Source organism: Branchiostoma belcheri, unplaced genomic scaffold (genome assembly GCF_001625305.1).
Source record: "Branchiostoma belcheri isolate BF01 breed outbred unplaced genomic scaffold, Haploidv18h27 scaffold2, whole genome shotgun sequence".
Classification (NCBI taxonomy): Eukaryota; Metazoa; Chordata; class Leptocardii; order Amphioxiformes; family Branchiostomatidae; genus Branchiostoma; species Branchiostoma belcheri.
Window position 1 is genome coordinate 6,505,821 of NW_017803490.1, and position 20,407 is coordinate 6,526,227.

Genomic DNA, 20,407 nt, shown 5'->3' on the forward strand with positions numbered 1-20,407 from the left:
AAATAACAAAAACAACAGACTTTCAAAACTTAAAACACAACTGTTTGAGTGAAATACAAGTAAATAACTAGAACTTAAACATTCAACAATGTAATATAACATGACTATCCCTCACAACAAATTGTCTTCCCTAGAAAAGTCACCAAGCCCTGTAGCACTTTCAAAACGTAACTGTTACACGATTTTCAACCAATGAGATTCTGTTCTCAAGTCCTTCCCTTGATTCTTTGCAAATAAGTTCTCAGTTCAAATTCTGAAAATCTACTCCAAATCTTCATACTTTAACATCTTCTCTATACATCTACATACATGTAAACCACAGTTCTTGTCCATTCTCTAAAACTACTTCATTCAAATTTTCACCCCAAAATGGTGGGAATATAGAGCTCTCTGCACTTTATACTTACAGCCAATATACAAACCATTGAAACAACAATTTACAGACTATTTACAAGATCACTGCACTCTGAGGAATGTCTACTTGAGGGTGTTAAGGGGTTTTCTGGTAAACATTTACTTTTGTAAAAATTTTGTTACTAGATCCAAAACGTGTCTACATATTTTCCTCCTTTTCCAATACTAGTAAAATGGAATAATTAATATCAAGATACAGTTTTCTAGTCTGATGTACCATGTACCAAAAAACCCCTCACATACCCTCCTACTCTCAATGACCAGGGTTCACTGTGGGGGTAGCACTACACCCCTGTTTCTGTTTAACAATAAGTTATTGATTCAATCAAATTTGTCCAATTTTTATGTACCAAAACAAAAAGTGTCATCCATCTACATCAAGCACATACATTTGTTGAAAACAATGTGTCCAACCTTTTTATGGTTCCACTAGAACTTCATTTGCATTGATATACCGGATAAAAAACCTCTGCAGAACACTAGCTATGCTGATTCAGCAAGTCATAAAGACTTGCCTCTCATACATAAGACATAAGACTCTTGCCAAATTATGTTAACCTTCATCAGGCTAACAACTGTTTTAGTACCAAATTTGTACCGGTTATGGATCAAGGTGGCATATGGCAAAGGTTAAAAATCCTTTCAGTCCCTTCCATAGTTTAACCCTGCTAATTTCTTGACACCCTGATACGTACTATCATTTTATTGCAGAGGGTTTTAACTGCAAAAACACACTCAAGCTTACCAATAATTTATCGCCGCCCTCCCCACAGTGATTCCTGGTCATTTCTATCCTTTCTCCATCTATAATTGACTGTTGTACATTTATCTCAGTAGCCAAATGTCGGGCTATAGTCTAGTCAGAGCCCACGCGAGCGCGACCGTGAATAATGACGCGGTTAACGTCGCCGCTCTCCCAGTTAGCCGCGACGGAGCGCTGCTCGTTCTGCTAAAGTCGTAGTCCGGTCTCGGCACCGCCGTTTCTTTACTGATCTCGTTGTTAATGTCGCTGCTTTCTGACCAATCAGCATCTGTAAAGAGAGTAGGTGTTAGAACTGGCATTTAACATTCCTGATGAATATTTACGCATATAAACTTATTATGTTTACAAAAGGAAAATATACTGTTTTTGCTCAGTAGATCTATCCTCTTCTCCAAACATCCTGGAGGGACATGTCTGCAGCCGCCATGCATCTGCCCTGATGCTTGCGGCTTGATTGATTGAAACATCCTCTCTCCTCCTACCATTGAAGGAACTTATAAATCGATTTACAATTACTGTACAGAGTTGCTTATTTTTTACTGGGACATATTCGACTGGGACATATACCATATGTTTCTTAGTACACTACATTGAAATGATTGTATTGTTGATTTTTCAGCACTAAATTGTCCTATTTCTAACACAGTTTAAACTCTAGAGGATGAAAAATAAGAGCAAGACAAACTATTGCATGCAGCAAAAAGTCTCAGAAGTGTGAACTTCATACAAAAGAAACGGTGTGCAGCATTTGCAGTGACTGTGAACACAGCTTAGTTATTAGCGCTTAGAAAGTTGTGAAAGCCACCCCTACGTGTGATGGGAAGATGGAATAACCCACAGAAAGAGTGTAGAGTGCGGCCTTACCTGGGATGCGATTACTGGGTATGTGGGGGGGCGATCTTCTCTGGGTTTGCTCCTCCACTACATTGGGTGTTTCTGTGGCTGGGGGGGAGGGGGAGAGAGAGAAGCCATGTTAAAGAAGAGTGCAGCGACAGACAAGCCACAGAACCAAGAAACACCCAGGTGCAACGTGTTAGCCACAGAAGTTTCTGAAGTGTCTGAAAGAACCAAGAGAGGGAAGATATCATGTACAATTCTAGCACATTTTTTTAGTTATCCACTTCATTACTCTAACCATCAAGATACCCTGGCATATTGAATGGCACATAGTACAACAACGCCTCACTGTGGTCACTGTTGGTACTACAGGCTTTGGGACTGAAGTGCTGCTGAAATTCGATCTCCCAATGTGTGACAGAAATTGTACTGCTTTAAGGCTTTTTTTCATTGTTTCTTACATAGTCTACTTATTTTCTGCTTTCCTGACAATATTTCCTTACAAACTTAAAACAGTACATTCTTATGAAAATAAAATCAATACAGATAATGTAATATAATACCAAAAAACTAATTATTAAATGGTTCTGGCCAGCATCTTGAACATCTGGACCAGTACACTTAAGTGGAGGGGTGGGCAGGATACTTACTACTTTTACAGCAGATGGAAAGTTTCATCTTCATCCCGTTCACACAGTTTCCTCCAACGGTCGCATTCAGGCCCCCATACTCCCCTGTAGATGTGGCTGATGAGAGAACGACATTTCCTCATTAGGCAAAAAAGTAACAGGGCTATGTTGATGTAGTCTCCACCAGACTCCTTTGCAGGCTGAATAAATAGTAGAAATCGGCTAAGGAGGACATCATTGGCCAGAGGAGTTGGCCGGCCATAGAGGGTCCAGCTTGCCAGCACAGGCCGATTTCTACTATTTATTCAGCCTGCAAAGGAGTCTGGTGGAGACTAATGTTGATGAAGGTTAGACATCCAGGTTAACAATGCTATACTCATAGACTATTCAAACTTTACTACTGAATAAAATACCTGATCTACAATGTAGATGTTTCAAGTGACAACCATTTACTGAAGAAGAGTATGGATGTCACTCAAAATGTCTGGAAGTAATGTCCATATTTTATCTAGGAGTACAGTTGAAGTGAATAATAGCCTGGGTACCATCCAGATTTTTTAGAGTTGCAGAGCGAAAATCCAGATGGTACCCAGGGTATATGAAAAACTGGGTTACATACAAGTCAAGACATGACAAATTCCAGGACTTACTAATGACTCTACTGTTCCATACTTCTCTGAGGTAGCATTTAAATAGCTTGAAAGGAAAACTTGTGGTTATCAAAGTCTGATCTAAGCTGATGAAATGCAGGGGTCAGACACCAATTAGCTGGTATAGACAGGAAATATGTGCAGGATAACAGAACAGGTCCTGTAGTATTTTAAAACGGCGGTCATTAAAATTTTCCATTCCCTCACCATTCACATACGACCAACCTTTCTGAACTTTCATAAATCCCACTGCTATATTCAGATGTTTTCTTTTCCTTATTATTTGACAGGAAAGAATATTGTTTCCCTTGCCAATTATATACCAATCCTATGTCCTAAACCTATGGATAAACAGAGCATGTCAGAAGAATGTACTGCACCTGTGCGAAACCAACGATAGACTCGTCTTTAACTTTAAAGATGACATCCTGTCTATAGTTTTCATACAAGTCTGTTATGTCGGAAAAGATATTATCTGTTGCAGGCAATTCCGATGCAACCAAACATCCAACAAAAATCATGAAAAATCCTGGTTTTGCGCCGGTGCAGTACGTCCTGGTGTTGGTTGATAAACAGAGCCCAAACCACTAACCAGCCCCACCAATAGGCCCAGTTATTTGTCTATCAGCACTAAGTCCCTGTGGCTTTAGTCTGTCTGCTGCCACCCAAATGTTCTGAGTAATTGACTCTATAACCTTGGACTTATCTCACTTCCAACTCTACTCCTTTTGTGTTTTACAGAACTGAGGGGCTCACATAAAAAATCCATTTGTTCAAATGGAGAAGAAAGACTTTTTGGGAGGTCGAAGCTTTTATTACGGGATAAGATGAACATGGAAGATTCTGTAACATGATACGGTGTTTCTAAAAACATGCCCTAATCCACTTTAATCCCAGTTGATCCTGTATTTGGACATGTTCTGCACAGCAGGCAAAATTCATTAGGCTTTTACGGTCGCTCAGAAACTCTGGCACAATCAGTCTACCTAAAGCCCGGACTAAGTTCCTTCATTGCGCTGTTCGCCTTTATAACAAGACAATTCAACAGTAGTGTTATATAAATATCGTACCTAGCTAAATTCTTTGTTATAACTGCATCTTATGCATAGATTTGTGTAATTAATAGTCTCGTATATGTCTTAATATTGTGTTCGCCTATGTTGTTTCATGTGCACAATGAAGAGTGTCACAAATCATTGTTTTTAATGTTTTATATACTATGTAATAAGGACGTAATTCGGGTATTCGCCCGCGAGAGCCTTCCTGAATAAAATTTGATTTGATTTGATTTTACTAAAAGTTTTTGTTGTGATGGGGTAAAACTGCATATTCTGGTGCCATCCTTTTTGACTTGAAGTTCTCAGTTAGGCTGTGTGGGGAGTGGGCTGTGGTATAATTTCCTTGGGGGCATGTTGGCCTTGGAGCTGAGGAACTGGCCTGTGTTGGCCCTGGAAACAGTCTGGCTAGAAATTCAGAATATGTGTACCTTGTACATCTACTATAATCTGCGCTATTTTCTTCAGTCAAATTTTTGTAAGCCTTTAAATGAATCCTCTGGGAGTTTGGGCTATTTTCAAATCTAGGCTGTTTTCTTCAAAGATTCCAAGCCTTTAAATGAATTATTTGGGAGCTTGGAGCTATTTTCAAATATTATACATTTCACTCCTTGTAGTATAAAGTATGAAACAGAAATACGACCAAAAAGGTGGGGACTAGAGAATTCATAATAGTTCCCACCCCCCTATACATCTCAGCTCTTCAGAACAACTGTAGAGTCAGACTGATGCTATCTACTGCCCCAGCAGACAGGCAATGTGTTAAAGATTTACTCTCGCTGACAGATCTAAAGTCTACAGACAGCTAAAATACATCACTGTCTTCTGTTATGGACCTTCGCCCTACTTTCCTAACTTTATAGGGTGTTCCAGAATCGAAGACACTGTGGCTCAAGGTACATGTAGTGGTGGAAGTCTACAAATATAAAATTTGCCATTTCTTGCCTTCTCTGAGGGTCTGAATAGGGGATAGCTTAATGGTAAATTTTCCAGAGTGCCAGACTAGTATCAGGCCGTTAACCCTTTCCCTTCAGCAGCCAGAAGCGTTTCGCCACCCCCACTCCCCCCGTCTAAATTACTGCTATGGGGAGTTGAGCCAGAGTTTCTAGAGCAAATCTTTCTTAAAAGTTCTGGTGAGATTTTCCCCCATACACGTATGTCATTTTGAAACATTGCTGTCTTCTCTTACTAGCAATCTGATGACCTCCAAGTTTGTGCACACCATTTGAAATCTGCTTTTTATCTGATATTTGGTATCTTGTTTCAAAGATGCCTGTTTGAATTATAGTCTTATTTCCCAGCTTGACACCTTCTTGATAAAACCAAGCTTCCTCCTGGCTCCATCTTTAGATTAGACTTAGAGAAATCCCTCCCAGCCTTCAGCTGTAGTATCTATGATTCAAACATAAGGAAACTGGGACAAAGGTCTTCAACAGAGAAGACAATGATAGATTCTACGTTTGAGATCTTTGCAATCCTCACAGCTTGGAGACTCTTTGACACCAGGATGTTCAAACATTGGGGAAATAGTGTAAATTATACAGTCATATTTTATACAGTCATATTTCAAGTTCTTTCCACACTATATGGTGCATAGTATGATGCCTAGCCCTTGGGTCATACAACTTATAAAAATCTTTCCCAATGATTGCTTCTGCTCTGATTTAGGTTGAGATTTACATTTTTGTCAGTGCCCGTACTTTATTCAAGGATTCTTTACAAAGTTTCTTTGCTAAGAAGTTACTATAGAGCAATGTAAGATGGAAGGAAAGGATAAGAAAGAAGGGAACATAAACAACTAATGTTTTTCTAAAGTTTCTTTCCTAAGAAGTTCCAAGAGAGCAATGAAAGATACTCACAGATAAAGTAATCTCTGCCTGGTTTGAACTCATGATTGCTTCTGCTCTGATTCAGGTTGTGGTTTATGTTTTTGCCAGTGCCCGTTCTTCATCCTAGGTTTCTTTACAAAGTTTCTTTCTTAAGCTAAGAAGTTAGAGCTATGTTAGAGTAATAAAAGATACTCACAGATATAGTAATAATCTCTGCCTGGTTTGAACTCCAGTCCGTAGGGAGAAGGGCTGAACTCCTGGAACAGGATGGTGAGGCTGAGCGGTCTGTTGCGGTACGGCCGGTCACATCGCAACAACGCGCGTCCTCGCTCAGCATCACACCGGTTATACCCGTCTTCATCAACCTGGTTAGCAACAATAGGTTAAGTCAGATAACTTATTAACTTATCTTAAACTTACTAACTTATCAATAAAAACAATGGTGGTCACAGCGCAACAACGGGCGCCCGCGCTCAGCATCGCACCGGTTATAGCCGTCTTCATCAATCTGGTTAGCAACAATCGGTTTAATCAGATAATTTATTAATTTATCTTTAACTTGCTAACGTATCTAATGAATAAAAACAATTCTAAACACATAAACAGGTTTTTAATTAGAGAATCACTTAACAAGAGACCGTAGAAAAAAAGTAATCATACTACAATAAAGATACTTAATCAATTTTTGTTGCCCAAAACATACATATTTAAAAAATATCACACCTGATTCTACAAAAATAAAAAAAGAGGTAAATTTTGCACAGCAACCTTTAATTTTGTCTCTGTAAAGAAAACAAAAGCTGTATGTTAATATGAATGTGTGTTAATGTCTTTTCTAACAACTTACCTCATATAGAACGTTGTACTCCACCAGTTCTGTGGACCCTGTTTCGTAGTGCGGACAGAAGACAGTCACCATGTCATACATGTTAGGGGACAGGTAGTACCCTCCGCCGGAAAATCTGTGAAAAAACAGAGCAAAAACTTGGTTAGAACTTGTGAAACATCACAACAACACAGTATAACACAACACAACAGCAATGCAACATGGCAATTATAATACCTCTGAATCACCAAGTTACAATAATAAAATTTTATTCTCCAGGTTAAATATAACCATCAATTTAAAAGTGTGTTTGAGACATCTCTAGTGAAGCACTATGCAGTTTACAATGCAGGTATGCAGGAGCTAGGAGTGCACTTTACCAAGTGTTGTCACATTGGAGACCTGTTTAGATAGATGCATTATTTTCAGGGTGGTGAATATATGTGACCTGGCAATCACTTATACCTCCTAGAAAATATGACACCCCCTCCCCCATGAGATCTGACCCAACCCCCCCTGACCCCCCCCTCCCCAGTCCTGTCTCCCCCCCTCCCCCCTTTTATCTCCCCCCCATCTCCTCCCCCTGTCTGCTGCTGACAGCTCCACATTCCTAGGGTCATACTGAACAGATTGCACCATTAAGGAGGGACCCTATAGGCATGATTGACATGGGAACTTCCTCTAAGATATGCCATAGATATTCAAGACCTAGGGAGAGTTCATTTATTGAAAAGAGGGAGGATCGGTTTGTTACTCTGTTATTTTACAAAACAGTAAAATTCTTGGTGGCTACAGCTACAACGCATTACGTAGGATTAAAAGGGAGAATTATGCTCTACGAAAAATGTGCCACTTACGCTCGACGTTGAATTAGAGCGGTCCGTCTACGCTACACTCAGAATTAAAACAACCAATTCCACTCTCCCCTTCTAACCCTAAATCATCTAACCCTAAATCATGAAAAATGTTTGACAACCAATAAAATGATTTGTTATGGCCTAACCTACTCAACGAAACTTCCTCAAAACTTTCCAAGTACTAAATCTCTCTACAGACTACAGCCCGTTCTTTAACAGACAAATTGTCTCTTCTTGTTCCTGTAAAACTAATCAAGTTCCTGACGACCCCTTTGTTACCCTCTGTTACAGACAGTAATGGTAACATCAGTCTCGTCCTGACTCCCAAAAATAAACCACTCCTCCCCTCACTCACTTAGAACAGATGCACACAGTCTTTAGGAATGTTGTCATCCTTGTCTTCTGAGCCAGTAATATCTTCCATACAAGTCTTCAACATTACTGGAATGCTGTTGTTGGAAAACGTCTTAGCATTGCTTATTTCTTACCTAAAGATTCAACAACTTTCTAAGTAGACTTAATTTTAACTACATTGATAAGGAATGTTGTCATCCTTGTCTCCTAAGCCAGTAATATCTTCCATACAACACATTACAAGTCTCCAACATTGCTGGAATGCTGTTGTTGAAAAAGTTCTCAGCATTGCTTATTTCTTACATTGAGGATCCAACAACTTTTTAAGAATTCTAACTGTCATTTTTGTCTCCTAAGCCAGTAATATCTTCCATACATGTCTCGAACATTGCTGGAATGCTGTTGTTGAAAAAGTTCTCAGCATTGCTTATTTCTTACCTAGAGGAGCAACAACTTTTTAAGAATTCTAACTGTCATCCTTGTTTCCTAAGCCAGTAATATCTTCCATACATGTCTTGAACATTGCTGGAATGCTGTTGTTGAAAAAGTTCTCAGCATTGCTTATTTCTTACCTAGAGGAGCAACAACTTTCTAACTAAGAATTCTAACCACATGTACAATGACATCCCTAGACATAACTAGACATACGAGACAACAACAACAAATCCAGACTACCTATTCATTATCGCTCATCTTTTTCAAAACAGATGCTAAACCGCAGTTTCTTAAGAGCCTACTTTCCCTGTTAAACAAGAGACAGAGTCTTCTTCCCTTTTACTTAAAACCCAGCTAACATAAACTAGGTCAATCCTCCACATACCAGTATGTGACCTGTACTGAACTCCTGGGTACAATTCTAAACAGTCTAGTCCTATAATACAGGACTTTCTTTACTGTAAGAACAGTTTAGCATTCTTGCTATTTAAAACCGACTCAAACCAAGACCATGACATGACTTGAATGAGTGTGAAATTGACGACTTTACGACTTTAAATCATGAAGACAAGTGTGTTTATTTTCTAGGGCTACCAAAACAGTACATATTTTTCAAGACCCACTGAGAGCCCCGCCTCTATTTGGGGTAACTCTAAACAGGACAGTTCCTTTTCTTTTCAGAAAGTGTCTTACCAAACGTTTTCTTGAGTCATAATGTTTAAGAAGTTAACATGATTTTGGACAGAACTTTACATAGAAAAAACATCATATATCCTAAACGTGTATGTTATACTGTGTTAACATCCGTGTCCATAATATCACCAGGGTCCATAATATCGCCTCCTTGAGAAAAAGTGTGCTTAAAGATATTTTTCTGCAACAGACCCTAGGTATGTACATTTGATGTGTGAAGGAGTGCATACCAAAAGTATGTTGCAGTAAAAATATATTTAAGCACACTTTTTCTCAAGGTGGCGATATTATAGACCCTGGTGATATCATGGACACAGATGTTACTTGTTGCCATGTTTAAAATTTCTTAGGACTATTCTATAATTGGAAAATTGAACCCGCTCTCTTTTCTTTCTGGTTAACTACTTTTTAGGCAACCAATTATGGCCAATTTACAGGAATTTTGATCCTGCTAAGCTGTAGACAAGGGATCCACTAAAAAAACAATTAGCACATTCCAGTCAGGCCCAGATCTAGACAGCTATAAGACAGACAGGCTCATTCAATAACTAACAAGGTAAGACAAAGATTTCTAAGGTTCATGCTTGTTTCAACAACAATTTGTAATGGCCATTTCTAAACACTGAATGTTTACTGGAATGACCTGGTAAGTTTAACAGTTACAAATTGTTTAAAATGGATTTTTGTTGTCTAAAAAGTACCAGCACACACAGAATGAAAACCCCCCCCTCCCCACAGAAAAATGAGAATTTGGAGCTTTGGTACTTAAAATACTTTTATCTGTCTCCTGCAACATTGCAAGTTGTCAATTGTCAACATTCATACATGTAATCTCAATACATTTTTGCAGGTGGATACTTCAGCCATTGAAAATGTGCTAGTGGGTACTTAGTATATTTGCCTAGCCTCCATAGCATGCCAAAAACTGGGGATTTTGGGGGTGTTCAGGGTCTTTGGGAGCTTTTAATTTCTATTTTCTGATGGACAACATAGCCGGCCTGGTTGAAGTAATCAGAAAACAGCCGAAGACCACCAAACCCCCAGTTCTATAAGCCTGCTACGGAGGCTAATCAGAAAACAGCCGAAGACCACCAAACCGCCATTTCTACAAGCCTGCTACGGAGGCTAATATTTGCCTAACTCAATGACATTTTATCCAACTTTTCTGCCTAACTCTATGACTTCTATACTGGTCCCAGTCTGTCCTTGTAAGTCTCCAGATCAGATCTGGGAGGTTCATTACCGTCCCAATTCCCACCCTGCACACAGGTTAAGGTAATAATTGAACTAGCAAAAGTGAGGATCCCTGTAATAGGAGTTAACTCCCTCCCTAGTTGCTATAGTTATGCCTCTGGAAGTCAATAATGTGGTTCTTATAATGTCTTTGATATAAGAAAAGAGTCTATGTAAAATGGCTAAGACAATAAAATTAAACTGGTATTGCCTTAAAATCCTGTTAATTTGTAAAAATCATTTTATTAATTTTTTATTTTTTCAGGCAGCATGGCTGATATCGGGTGCCTAAAGATACACAAAGATACACAAATTAAACATACACATCATTTTGGTATATAGGGTGTGCCCATCTGTTTCGAGAGCCCTTGGGCCACACAGTTGTGCAAGCACTACAGCAGGGGGCTAGTCCATTGGTACAATGGTAGCGATGTGTGTTCAACTACATACCATAATCTTTCTCATAGTTGCCTAGTAATAAGAAAAGGAAGCATTATGTACCATTTTTATAGCTTTAGAAATGAAAATTGATACTTTCAAGCCTTCCTAAGTCTCTTACGTACATTTTTACTGAATTTTACCTTGTAATTGTGCTTTTTGCCTTGAGTTTGGCAGGCTCTACAGTTCTTTTTCCTTCTCTACATGAATGAGAGGAGAAGTCAAAAGAACACGCTGCTATGTTGTACATCACACTACTGAACAAATCCCTACCCACAGGGCCACCCCAGTGTGATATACACCAAGCTTAGCTGTAAGTCTGGTACATCAATCCTTATGTATAACACTGTCAGTTTTAGTGTCACAAATGGGCTATGGGGAATAGGGGATATATGCATCACCTTGGGATGTGTCTACTAAAACACAAGTTCAGCCAGGTTCAAGTTTATAAAGGATTGGACCATTGTACTGAAGGGAGGGAGTCTGTATTTTTATTTTACTGGGTCTATGACTATGATTTTTGTTGATTGTTTGTCTTACATTCGTGAGGTTGTGGGTTCAAATACCAACATGGTAATGCCTAAAATAGTACATACTGCTTTCTCTATTCAACACTTAGCGCATAAGGAAAAGGGTATGGGAGTTGAACACACACCACTACCAGTGGACAAGCCCCTTGCTGTAGTGCTCACACATCTAAACCTGTGTGGCCCTAGAGCTATAGAAGAGGAGATGGGCACTGCCCTATATACTATCATGTGAGAAGGATTCTAAATTCATTTTACATTCCATGTTACGCCTCAAGTTCTGAGTGATGTAAGAAGCTTCTGAAAAGATTTTCTGGGATTAATTCCGTGACAACAAAGGTGTGACATACGACTAGAGTAGGTGGAAAACTGGTGGTTTGGCCTGGAGGTAGGGAAAGCGAGGTCACACGACAAACAGGAACAGGTGTACATCGGCTGATTATCTGTGTAGTGGCATTCTCTGAGATTAGCAATGTCATGCTTATCTGTAAGACTGAGATACAGGCCTTAGGCAGGTACATGTACTGATGTAGCCTCTCCAGGGTTAAACATGTGGAGATATACAACACACTGATGAGGGTCTGCATGGGGGGATCCTGGCATTAGGAGAGGTGATGATGACACTTGACGGTAAAATAAATTCAGCCTGGCCGGCAATGCTTTTAAGAAAATTTAACTGTCTTCTATAACGCTTTGGGAGGAAATTCTTTGGAATGTTTTTTTTTTTTAAATACTATGGGGGTGTCTAGCAAATCTAGTCTGTAGTCCTTGGTCACTCTGTTATGATTTTTCAACTGTACAATATGAATAATCTTTTAATAGTGTTTAATGGTGAATTCAACAAAAGTGAACAATTATGCTCCACAGAATTTACCGACAATGCTTAACGTTGAATCAAAAGTGGCCAGATATGATTAATAGTAAATCAAATTCAAATGGCTCGATATACCTCATGAAAAAAGGCCTGAAGACCCTTACTTAGTAACACTACCTGCTACCCTAAGGTTTGACTATAGGGTGATATTCCTTTGGGACCCTAAAGACAGAGCCCTTGTAATATTAACATTGTCCTAGATAAACATAGGGGTTCATCAATACCTTAGAACAACCCTGTCCACAGGAGTGTAGGCAGAGTTAAGCTGCCTCTAGGCCACTAAACCTGGATCATGTCAGCTGATATATGTTCTACTAACATCTGCGTTTCAACCTAAGGATTAGGTCTTGTCAGAAGTACCTATACACACACAAGTGATGAAACAAAGCCGCCTGCAAGACTTCAGAAGTTAAATCTTAAGGCTATAGATTTTAAGACAACTCACAAGTGTATGTTAGTGAGAGAGGGTGCGTAGTGTAAGCATCTTAACACATACTTAGGGATTAGCGTTGTCAAGACTTATGCCCTTGATAACACAATTCAGCCACTGGCGAAAAGAACCGAGTTTCCGTCTGGAATCCATGTTCTTAAACCCACAAGACAAGCCGTAACCCTTGTAAGAAGTCTCACAAGACACCTTTTGTGATTAAAGACATCAAACCCTATCACCATAATGATGAATATACTAGAGAATACTGGGGGCCCGCATGCCCTTTTTCGTAGTGCGTAAGCTGCCATTTTAATTCTACGTAGAGCGTAGACAAACCGATATAATTCAACGTAGAGCATAATTGGCGCATTTTGCGTAGAGATGCACGTTTTAATTCTACGTTGTACATTGTAGCCACTTGGAATTTATCGTAAAGCGTTATTGCTACTGTAGCGTAATACGTAGCCGGCTCTCAAAATTTAGTGTAGAGGGATCCCCCCCCCCCCCCCATGCAGGCCCCCAATAGTGTTAGCTTGGGGGCTATGTCCTGTAAGCATTCGCAGCTGCAGTGTAAGAGTGAATACAGGATTACAGCATACTTTCAAGGATTACTCTGTATGACCTGTTGTTTATCACTGCCTGAGAGAAGGACTGTCTATACAGAAACTTTGCGCGAAGAAACTTAATGATTGAAAATGTTTGATGTAGTTTATGATATTACAAAAAAATGAAGGAAGACATGTACTTTTTTTCTATCATACCCAGCAAAACAAATATTCTACTGGTGAAAAATAAATTAATTTTATTCTTGCAAAATGAAAATTACCATTGGGTGGGGGAAAAAGAGAAAAAAAACTTTTCGTATTTCGCATCAGAAGGTAAAAAATTTATTTGTCAGGCATTACAAAATAGCATTAACAATACCAAGCTTTTAAACAATTTTGTAATAGACAAAAAACTTTTTGTTACAACTGTAAAGCAATGAGGAAGGGTAGTCCAGGTGTTTAAGCTCTAGCGGTTCTCCCTTAAGGATATTTCACCAGAGACTCAATCCTTAAGTGAAAGGAGGATGCCCTTGTCTTAAATCTTTAAGAAAACCACAGATTCCCTTAACCTACAGGGAAGTGTGTGGTTTGTGGGGTGAAGTAAAGTCTGTGTCTAGCGGAAGTCTGTTCCAAGTATTCACTACATCAAGGACAAGGCATATCTGCACTGACATCTGTATAGCATATGTCACGTTATAACTTACTAGTAGGTATCAGCAGACATATATGTAGATGCCATTAAATTTCTGTATTACAAAAGAAGACATGTACTGGCAACAGGGCTCTAGCCTTTTTAAAATCCAATCCGTCAACCTTGACAGACAAAATTAACGAAAGGAAAAATATAAAAACATCCAAAGGACCACCGACAACCTCTCTCAACAGTATGACTATGATTTGACTCTCAAAAATGTGGGAAATTGTGTCTTGAAGGCTTGAAAATCCAAAATTTCCCAATATTAGTAATGAGTAAAGACAGTGCTTTTTTCTTCTAATGGTATAGCTCTGTAGACCATCAAGTTGAAAATGCTAAGATCAACAATTGGTATATAACAGCAGAAGCTTTTAGACAAAAGTTTCATAACTGTGTGAGACAAGTTATAGGTTTATTCTAGCCACCAGTAATATTGCACCAGGGAACCTACCTGCCCTCATACATGCCTTATCTAGCTAATCTGTCCCTCTAATATCACACATATTGGCCAGCTTCTATCAGAAGGTTACACTCTTCTAGTCACAGGAAATTCCGCTCACTCCTACGTGACTTTCCTGTCCAAATCTGGGGCCGGGAATTTCTCATTCCATCACACGAATGGCTCCAGACAAATTACGCTTAATAATTGTCTGAAATTCGGACACCTTGCAGGATTTGGAGACAAGAAACATGCACGTATGTAGACAATACTACGCCTACTTAAAATGGCAGCAATGCTTCCATCCTCCCTGGGGCTAGAGCAGACCACAGACAATATTCCCTTGTTATTTGACAGACATATAGGTCAGATATTGTGACACAATGGCAAACCTTTTCAAAAGGGGACAAAATTTTGGTCGTAATATGAAAACGCTGACCAGATACATGTATAGGAACAAAGACTACACACGGGTGACCAAATGTTAGGAAAAAATACCTTTTGTAGAACATCATTCTATGAATAGCATCATACAAAACATACTCAACTAAAGGCCACTTTCCTCTGTTATATCTCTTCTTGTCCATCATGCCATAATCAGAAAAAAAACAGGAATGTTCTTCCTAAACTATATGAACAAAATAAGCTCCAGGTATAGTCTTCACATTTTTTGTAACAACGAAATCTGCCCTTGCCTCCAAACTACCAAAGGCAGTTACTTACTGACAGTGATGCAACTTTGCATGATGGTGAAAATAACCTTGTTTCAAACAATTTCTTCTCTACGACAGCAAACTTTCCACTCCAATTTGTTCTAAGATGGCACAATCAGTTAGCAGTGAGTCTTCCTATAGCAGTAAACCATTCCTACAAGCCTCTGAAGTCACCTCTGACAAAGTCAAATAAAGATAGTGTAAAGACCTTTTAACAGTTTGATGCTAGTGGTTTACTTTCACACGGAAATGACTGCTGGGGATTTCAGGCCGTCACGAAGGATGCATTCCTAGACGGCTGACGCTAGTCGTGTTGGAATGGACTGCCGTAGATTCTGTGACTTTGTGACAGCTCAAACACTGGGAATTAGTCCAAATTACAGATGTTTTCAAGCTGAAGAATTGTTTTGAAGTCAACTTTCCAGTGATTTCATTTTATAGCGAGTTGAGTCAAGCTTAACGTAATTGAAAAATGAAACTCAGGATTGAATAAGCAATGTCATTTTTGTTCATGCCCAATGAACACGTACTTATTAATATTATGAAAATATGAAAGGGCTTTTGACTAGTGTGAGCTGTTTATGACTGCAGGAGGGTAGTGATTACGAATTACTAGTATGCAAAATTTTTGCCGCCATTACTGATTACGACTTTACGCTTTGCGGCTAATGTACTATTACAAATTATACTGATTTTGGGGGAGGTTGCCTACGGATTGCGAAGACTAAAAAGGCCTGATTACACCTTTCGAAAAAGGGCATGCAGGCCCTCCTACTTGTCCTACAACCACACAGCTCAGTTCTTGTTGCCTAAGTCCTGGTGACATTTGGAGGCATTTAATATAAGAGCCCACAGCCTTTGATGGTTTTATATCAACTTCATACTTGGTTATTAAAAGTTGGTATGTTTATGTTTACTTTTTAACCTGTGCCACTACTTGTAGGAACTAATTTAGGAACTGAGCTATCCTGTTTGTTTGTTTGTTTGTGCAGTAAAATCATAGTCTATAGAGACTGACTGAATGACAGTAGTAGTAATAGTAGTAGACATAGTAGTACATTTGTAGTAGCATGCCAACAATAGTAGTAGTAGTACTACTACTACTTGTCCTACAACCAAGCAGTGCAACTGTTTTTGCCTAAGTCCTGGTGACATTTGGAGGCATTATAAGAGCCCACAGCGAGCCGACTGCCGTCAGCTCTGCTTACAGAGATACCTCCGCAGCGGGGAGCCATACAGAGCACGAACCGGGGATTCTGGGTACGACCTCTGCACATTCCGCGAGTGCCTCACCAATTCTGTCAAGAGCCCTTCCAAACACGATAGCACAGTATAACACAGTATAACACGCTCTATGAGGGCCTGCAAGCCCTTTTTCGTAAGGCGTAATCAGGCCGTTTTAGACTTCGTAATTCGTAGGCAGCCTCCGCAAAAACCAACGTAATTCGTAATTGGACATTAGCCGCAAATCGTAGAGTCGTAATCAGCTCTGAGACTTTAACGTAATTCGTAATAGGCGGCGAAAATTTTGCGTAATTCGTAATCACTACCCCCCCTTGCAGGACCTCCTCTATGCATGCCAACATTTCCAAATACGATGACACTACATGAACGATGACTGTTGTTGCATATTTCTGGAATGATGAATCTCTGTTAGGCAATGCAAATAAAATCGAAAATAATTTTGATAAAAAAAATTCTCAATCATCAAGTTGATGTTGTTAGATTCTCTCATATTTTCTGGATGCTATGTCAAAATATAATTGCATGCCTTTGCCTAATACTACAAGTATAACAAACGAATTTGAATACAACCACTGATTCTATTTTTCCCTGAACAGAGACAGAGGACGCTACAGACTACCTGCTGTGTAATCCACTGCTGACTGACTCACCGATCTGTAATTTGCATAAAGTGACATCACAGAAGCAGTGGATTTACATAAAAACTGGAGTTGGATATGTTTTTTTATATGTTTGAAGAAGACGAGGAAGAAACTGAGCAAAAACAATAAACAAGAAAATTGTCTTTCATGCTGGCAATAATGATTAAAGATATTCTTTTTTTTCCTTAATATGTCAGAAAAGTGAAGAAGTATTTTGAGTTGATGAGGTGGGAGGGGGGTGGCCCGTCCTGACCTGTCCATCACCCCTGCCTGTGGACCATCCCTGGAGCCAGGCTCCTCTACAACACAAATATTTGGTCTGGAAGGTTTCAACACCTCAGGGGGGACTCAGTAATCATCTAGGGGGGGTTCTGGAAGGGGAAAGGGGCACTGAAGAAACTGTACACAAAATAACTATGCCTGTTTCGTATGTACATATAACTTGTAGCATATACATGTAATAGCTAGAAAAGTATAGGGTCCAAATCTGTTAAAATGGTAGAAGACTACTGACAGTACTGTTCCAAGTGCTTATACTAAACTCGTTGTAATTTGCTAATTACATGTATCATATGGATCTGAATATCTTGTTTTCCTGTCAATTTTATTAGTTTTTCTTGGATGTTAATAAAGATGGAGGCTTGCATACAAAACTTCTGAAAACTTTGAGTAAGGCTGTCAACAGACAATACTGCCCATACTCTCCTAAATGAAAAATTAGTTTGCAGAAAACCTATTCTTGGAAAATTCGCTGGGGAACATTTCATTGATTTTAACTGTCAAAGAAAACCACTCAATATGAGTAGTGATATTGGACCCTAAAAGCTTCAAGAAGTCACAATCTTTCCTTTCAAACCTCACACTCAGTCTACTGTATATAAAAGCCTTGACTCCACTCTCTGTACTACTTTGAATGATATTTCAGGTGATTTCCTCCCTGTAACGCTATTTCCATAATCTTGGAAGGCCTGTCATATTGATCTGACAGCAAGTCTTGAACGCCATGGTCTTCCGAACAAGTAGTTCTGTGTTTCTAAAACACGGCCTGGTGAAAGATCCTGTCTCACTACTGACTGTGAGTCAAAAATAAACAGGTTTCTGTCGGAGACTCTGAAGGCTGTCACTTCAAGCTCAAGGCAAAACACAAGGCATAAGATAAGACTTGACAGTGAAATATTCCATACGGGTGAGAGCATAGTTGTTTTCATCTTATATCTATAATACACATATGTGTAAATCCAAATTGTATAGAAACAAAACCAAAACTTAAAGTTAAAAGTTAATACAGGGTTAAAAAAAATACCTACATATTCTGAGTGGTGCAGGTAAAACTTTTCTGATGCATGTTGAATGTAACTTTTAATGTTTCCTGTACCAGTGCAGGTATGCAGATTAAGTATTTCGAGCTCTGTTATAGATACAACATATAGATTTTTTGTAGAATTCTTATAACATGAAAATGGCATTATTTCATACAAAAGTGCAATATTTTACAATGTCCTACAGCCATTTCATCAACCCCTAATAGTCTCAGATGTTTTTGTCATAGAATTAGGTCTACATGAATTTTAATAGACCAACAGAGCCAGACAGTTTGGCTGTGAAAGTCCCACGAGTCTTGGAAAGTTTTCTACCCTGTCACTTAGTCAAACAAACAGTTGTCAGAGGAACCATATCTTAGCCAGCAGGAAAAATAAACATTGGTCTGATGTGCTCATTTTTGGTGACCATTGTGTGCATATAAACTTAGTTTTAGACTGGGTTTCCTTCCTGTTTTATGCTGACTGCCACCCACTTAGTATGGTTTATTGTGAAGTCTGCAGTGAAGGTGATGTTTTGAGTTGTGTCTGTGGGGAGGGGGGCATGGAACTTGTCTAGTGTTGAAAGGTGCACATGAAGAATGGTTGATAAGAAATAAGCAGTAATTTTGGGGTCATTTCAGAAAGATAGGAAAGAATAAAAGGCATCCAATGCAATTTCAGGGCGGCAAAAGAAACTAGCCCCCAAACAATTTGAGTCCCTTTACTTTTAGGTAACACCAGAAAATACCTGGAACCAGCTTATGACACAAACAAAACAAGCAACCGTTTTCCATCAGGGTAGCCTGGGTGCCAAACCCATAGCACACTGGACACGAAATATCTCAGTGAGCATATTTTGTGTCCAGTGTGCTATGGGTTTGGCACCCAGGCTACCATCAGGGACATGAAATTTTTTCCATAAAGATATTAGTATGCTATGGCAAATGATTGATTCAAAATATGCTCTCTTACAACCAAATGGCATATTCTAACCCTCAAAGTGTTAAGATCCAGCTCCCCCGATGCAAAGACATGCAGTCTGAACTTGACACTTCTCAGGTCAAGATGATATATCTTTACACAAGTGCAGTTGTGGTTTCGTAGCTTAAGTAGGGATTTCCAGCCTGAGAGATACTCAAACATTTCAGGAGAAACATGTCAAACAGAGAGAGCCTGCTGACGTACTCTCCAAGCAGAGGTTGTGGGAGAATGATCAATAGCTTTTTATATATGGCCGTTTTTTTGTTGTTGTTTTTTTTGTCGCTACCCCCACCAACCTTCTCTGGCTAATGGATACTGTCTTGCCACCGAAAGGCATCTGCTTTTAGATTAGCTGGCATATACTGTGAGCTGTATACAATGATAATACACTGTCTAAAACATGGAAATAAAGGGTTACGAGAGACGAAGACAAATATATGTACCATAACTTGTTTTTTTTTGTGCAAAGGAAAAAAAAAATACTTGAGTTGCCTTGTATATTCTGGTGAAAGAAAGCTGGAAGAAAAGATACATTAAGTGTAAACTTAACATTTATTTTCGATGCAGTAAAGTTGTAACTTCTTCGTCAACCATTTAGTTTATGATCCCTGTAACATTACCACCTCGCTTGTTATCTTTTCCATAAGGTAAGGTCTAACTAGAAAGGCCAATATTTGCTTTGGAGCAAATACAGCGATGGGTTCACCACATTTTACGACATGGCAGGGAAAGAATGGGAAACACAAGGGAAAACAATGATTTACATTGATATAACTATAATATGAAGTAAAATACAACTAAAACAACAGTTGGATAGCTATTCCCTACTTTATTGGTTAGGAGTTTTTAATTGCATAATGCAAACTGTTGATTTTCAAAATAAAAAAAAACGTCCATGCCCGGCTATTCCACTGCTGGAGCAGGAAAGCTTGAAATACCTACCAAAACACTTGAATACAGACATACTGTCAGTATGGAAATGCTTCTGTGCAGGTGTTAATCAA

The 20,407-nt window shown here is 39.1% G+C and overlaps 1 protein-coding gene across 2 annotated transcripts in view; it reads right to left on the reverse strand.

Annotated features, from left to right (window-relative positions):
- Window positions 1-949: 949 nt before the first annotated feature.
- LOC109468958 (ephrin-A5-like) overlaps window positions 950-20,407 on the reverse strand; it is a 72,303-nt gene continuing 52,845 nt past the window's right edge. The window contains exons 2-6 of one of the 2 annotated variants that reach the window (XM_019767333.1): window positions 7,025-7,139; window positions 6,374-6,542; window positions 2,665-2,760; window positions 2,042-2,119; window positions 951-1,445 (exon numbers count right to left, since the gene is read on the reverse strand). In XM_019767333.1, the coding sequence (XP_019622892.1) occupies window positions 1,264-1,445; window positions 2,042-2,119; window positions 2,665-2,760; window positions 6,374-6,542; window positions 7,025-7,139 (640 nt within the window). In that variant the 3' untranslated portion in view covers window positions 951-1,263. Of the gene's footprint in view, window positions 1,446-2,041; window positions 2,120-2,664; window positions 2,761-6,373; window positions 6,543-7,024; window positions 7,140-20,407 lie in introns of both variants that reach the window. The other variant, XM_019767334.1, reaches the window with a different exon arrangement.